Below are 3,996 nucleotides of genomic sequence, written 5' to 3'. Positions count from 1 at the left end.
TCAAAAATAATTCATATAATAATAAATAAGGATTGACATGGACTGATTAAGGTCTCTGGTGTGAGGACACAGATAAATTCAAACCATGGCAAAATGAAGTGCAGTTGTATTGCACAACAAAACTCTAAGAAAAACAAGTGATATACATCAGCTAGAAATTCTGTGGCTTGGGTAGACACCCTTGATATTGACCAAAAAAAAAAATATTTGAATGCTATGCAAATCCACAAGCTGGAAGGCAGAAATATCCCACAGTTCATAACCACATGCCTAACAGTGCAACGACCATCTCACAGACTTGTTATAGTTGCATATTGCAATTCCCTCCCTCCCACCCCATCCCTGCCCCTAATAAACAGCACCAGTGCAGTCTGAGTTTAAAAAATTGGAAATATTGAGACATTCCTAAGGATTTCATAATGACTAAGGGCCAGCTGGATGGGGCTGAAGTGCAAACCTCTGCATGGCCATTCTCCACAAAGCACCCCATGTAACTCCCTCTAGCTTGCAGATTAACCATATTAGGTCTACTGTGGTCAGGCCAGATTCAGAAAAAAAGCTGGCATGCTATCCTGGATTGAGGGAGAGGGGCATGCTGGTTGGGGGAGGTACACGAAAGATGCCTCAAGGACGTTTTCCTGCAGCCCAGGATGAAGGGATGTATCGAGATAGGTCACAAATTCTTTACGGATGAAGTATTTGACTCATGCCATTCACCAGGATATGGAGCTCAGCAGAGCTACATTCTACTTAGGATCTGTGCAAGTCCACTGTTTCCAAGATCAGATTGGGCCATGAAAGGAAAGGGCCCAAAGAAGTCCAACTCATTCATCTCATCACTCTACCCAACTGTCTCTGCAGAACCAGTGTGAGCCATGTGGCAATGGTTCTACCTCCTCTCCTCTCCCATTGAGACAAGATTTACTCTTACACAACCTTATCTTACATCTCAGTGGTACGAGTTACATGACGAGTGGCAGATGAAGCCACTCATGAGCAGTGATTCAGGGCTACTAGCCCCTAGGCCTTCCCAAAACCTGACTCTCACACATAGGCAGAGTCACTGGACTGAGTCCTGCCAAAATTGGGAACACTGACTCGGGGCAGGTCCTTGTTGCGGATCTCATAGACTGACTTCCTCTTGGCCTGTGCTCCTCTTACAGCCAGTTTGATCTTGCGCCACCCCAGGTGGTTGAGTTCAGCCAAGTTCAGCACTACACAGATGCCACTCACGGCAAACATGAACACTAGGAAGACGGTCTTCTCAGTAGGCCGGGACACATAACATTCCACTTCTTTGATGCAGGGGTAGCGGTCACACTCGTACAACCCTGGGACGCTGAAGCCATAGAGAAAATATTGGCCCACCAAAAATCCAATCTCCAGGGCATTTCGGAACACCACTTGGATAATGTAGAAGCGGGAGATGCCTTCCTGCCTTCGGAGCTTGGATCGTGCTGCAGTGCGCAGCCCTGATGGATGTGGGGTCAGCTCTTTAACCTCTAAACAATCTGGTTCTGTCTCCTTGCTGGTGTTTTCTGTGTTCTGCAGTACTCCGTTAACAATGGCATTTTGCAACTTCTTATCTTCTCGTTTGCCTCCACCACTTCCCCCACCCCCAGTTCCTCCAGGACCCCCCATGGACTCAGGAGGGTCTCTGTCCAGGGCTAGGAAGACAGTAGAGTAGCGGCGTTCTCGCTGCTTTGCAGACTGGTGCACAGAGTAGGTGATGAAGCAGAGACTGGGAGTGCACACCATTATGATCTGGAAGACCCAGTAACGTATGTGGGAGATGGGGAAGGCGCGGTCATAGCAGGCCTGGTTACAGCCGGGCTGCAGAGTGTTGCACACAAACATAGTCTGCTCATCATCGTACACTGTCTCCCCTACAATGGCCACAATGAGGATCCGGAAGATCACCACCACAGTCAACAGGATCCTGAGCAGGAAAAGAGGGAGGGAGGGAGGGAGAGAGATTCTCACGGGCTGAGTCACTGACTTAGGAAATCCCTGCACTTCCTTTCCCTGCTCCCGTGTTTACCGATCTGCTGAGGGGGAGCTGCCCAGCTCTGCCTAGTACTGAACTGGAATCTAGGAAACGTTTTTTTTTTTTTTTTTTTTTTTTTTTTGTCTCTTCCCTTTCTCTGGGTGTTGGTAGACTGGGAACATTTCTTGTTACAGGAATTTCAGGTATACACGTCTCCACACACTGAGACTGGTATGTTAGCAACAGATTTCATCTGTAGGTATGGAATGTAAAGATGCAGATGCACAAAACACATCTTCACTTTGAATATGGCAAATGCACATGCAATATATGGACAGAGAGTGCATGTTTCAAAATCTACACTGAGTGTGCTACTCCAATTGGATATTTTGTTTATTCTCAACATGAATATTCAGTGCAATGCTTTATATAAACAGATAGGTATGAACACAATTGTGAGTTGGATGTGTGGGTTTCCGATACTGTATGTTTTAAGAGCCAAGTCAGTTTAGCCCAATAAATATTTGTTGGGAAAAAATACATCTGCTCTGAAGAGCATATCCATCTCCCCATTTGCCCTTCTCTGTCCAAATACAATCCTGCTTTCCTTGTAGATTCTATTTAAGGAACCGGACGGAGATTGGCTCTGACAGTGGAGAGTGGGGGGACCGCGGCTGAGCCAACAACTCCTTTTCTGATGGGAGACGAGTGACCCCTTGCATGGTGCTTCACAGGGAAGGGATGGGGGACCGGAGAAGGAGCAGTTAGAGGAGGGGGGCATCACGGGACATTGGGTAATCCCCCCCACACTGGGAACACAGGCACATGAACTGAGGACGATGGGAACGGGTCAGACGATGGGCTGGGGTTTGGGGGGCTCGGTCTGGACGTGAGAAGGGACTACCGGGGGGCGGAGGGGGGTGTCACCCGATGGGCCCGCTGACAGCCGGCTCCGTGCCCTTACCTCCCGATCATAGTGGAGTGCTGCTGCACCGCGGCTTCCAGCAGCCTCTCCAGGATGGTCCATTCCCCCATCGCTGTGCATCCGGAGGCAGCAAACAAAGACTGGGCAGCACCGGGCACGTTCCCGCTCCTGGCCCCTCCCCGGGCCGCACCTCCCGACTGGGAGCGAATTGCCCCCCCTCCCAATTAAAGAAGCAAAAAAAAAAAATTGTTCTTAGATCCACAGTCCTCCCCCCCCTCTCTTTTATTATACTTAAAAAGAGGGGAGTGAGGGGAAAATCAAGTGCGTCCCGATAGATGGGGCTGCAGGAGCCGTTGGGAGACCGGGTACCAACCTCCCGCGCCGTCCCGGGATCAGGTCTCCAGCCGAAGGATGTCTAGGCGAGGGGTGGGGCGGGGCGAGGGTGGCAGCTAGCAGATCCGTGAGCTCTCGCCTGCGGAGAGAGAGGTCTCTGGGCGCCGTTTACCCCCGAGGGTTAGGGTGCGGAGAATAGTCCACGCACCACTCCCGGGGGCTGCCACTTCTGCGGCACCAGGTGCTCGCACGCTGCCGCCTGCGAGGCCCAGGCGGAGCGGGCGTTGCTGGCTGCCAGACTCGGGAATCCGTGGCCGCCGCCTCTAATCCGCCTTTAAGTAGTCTCCGCCTGCGTCACGCCAGGTCGGCGGAGGGGAGCCGAGCGCAGCGTGCTGCTGTCGTTGCGCGCGAGAGCCCGAGGGGCAGGGGACGCACGACTGAGAGAGAGGGGGGCGGGAGTCAGGGGCACCTGTCGGGAAGTAGGGTGACATCGAGAGGAGAGATCCTAAAGCCCCTCCGGGCTTCTCGGGGCTCCCAGGTAACCTCACCTGACCGCCAGATCCCCGCAAGAGCGGGATAGTCGGGAGCAGAAGCGTGGGTTTGTGGGGAGGGCGGAGTAAGTAGTTTAGCTTTCCTGTCTTTTGCTTTTTGTCTCGGAGGATATAACTGAAATTCTCGCCCTAAACGAAGATGATGGGTGAGGGGCAGAAAAGTAGGGGGACAGTGGGATGCTTTTAAATACCCCTGGAGA

The 3,996-nt window shown here is 51.8% G+C and overlaps 1 protein-coding gene across 1 annotated transcript; it reads right to left on the bottom strand.

Moving 5' to 3' along the window:
• Positions 1-357: 357 nt before the first annotated feature.
• Positions 358-3,496, bottom strand: GJD2 (gap junction protein, delta 2, 36kDa). Its single transcript, XM_004687944.2, has 3 exons — positions 3,286-3,496; positions 2,952-3,129; positions 358-1,939 (listed from the first exon to the last, which is right to left on the bottom strand). Exons 2-3 carry the CDS (start codon positions 3,020-3,022, stop codon positions 1,045-1,047), a joined length of 966 nt encoding a protein of 321 aa, XP_004688001.1. The 5' UTR covers positions 3,023-3,129; positions 3,286-3,496; the 3' UTR covers positions 358-1,044.
• Between the last annotated feature and the right edge of the window lie 500 nt (positions 3,497-3,996).

Source organism: Condylura cristata, unplaced genomic scaffold (genome assembly GCF_000260355.1).
Source record: "Condylura cristata isolate star-nosed mole 26May11 unplaced genomic scaffold, ConCri1.0 scaffold00023, whole genome shotgun sequence".
In the NCBI taxonomy this organism is placed as follows: domain Eukaryota; kingdom Metazoa; phylum Chordata; class Mammalia; order Eulipotyphla; family Talpidae; genus Condylura; species Condylura cristata.
Note: the sequence above shows the minus strand (reverse complement) of the source record. Positions and strands in the feature narration are given on the sequence as shown.

Bases quoted from the DNA above. Each gene is read 5' to 3' on its own strand.
- GJD2 (XM_004687944.2), bottom strand. From the start codon at position 3,022: ATGGGGGAATGGACCATCCTGGAGAGGCTGCTGGAAGCCGCGGTGCAG. The intron at 1,940-2,951 runs GTAAGGGCACGG...TTTCCTGCTCAG, and splicing joins CACTCCACTATGATCGGGAG to GATCCTGTTGACTGTGGTGG.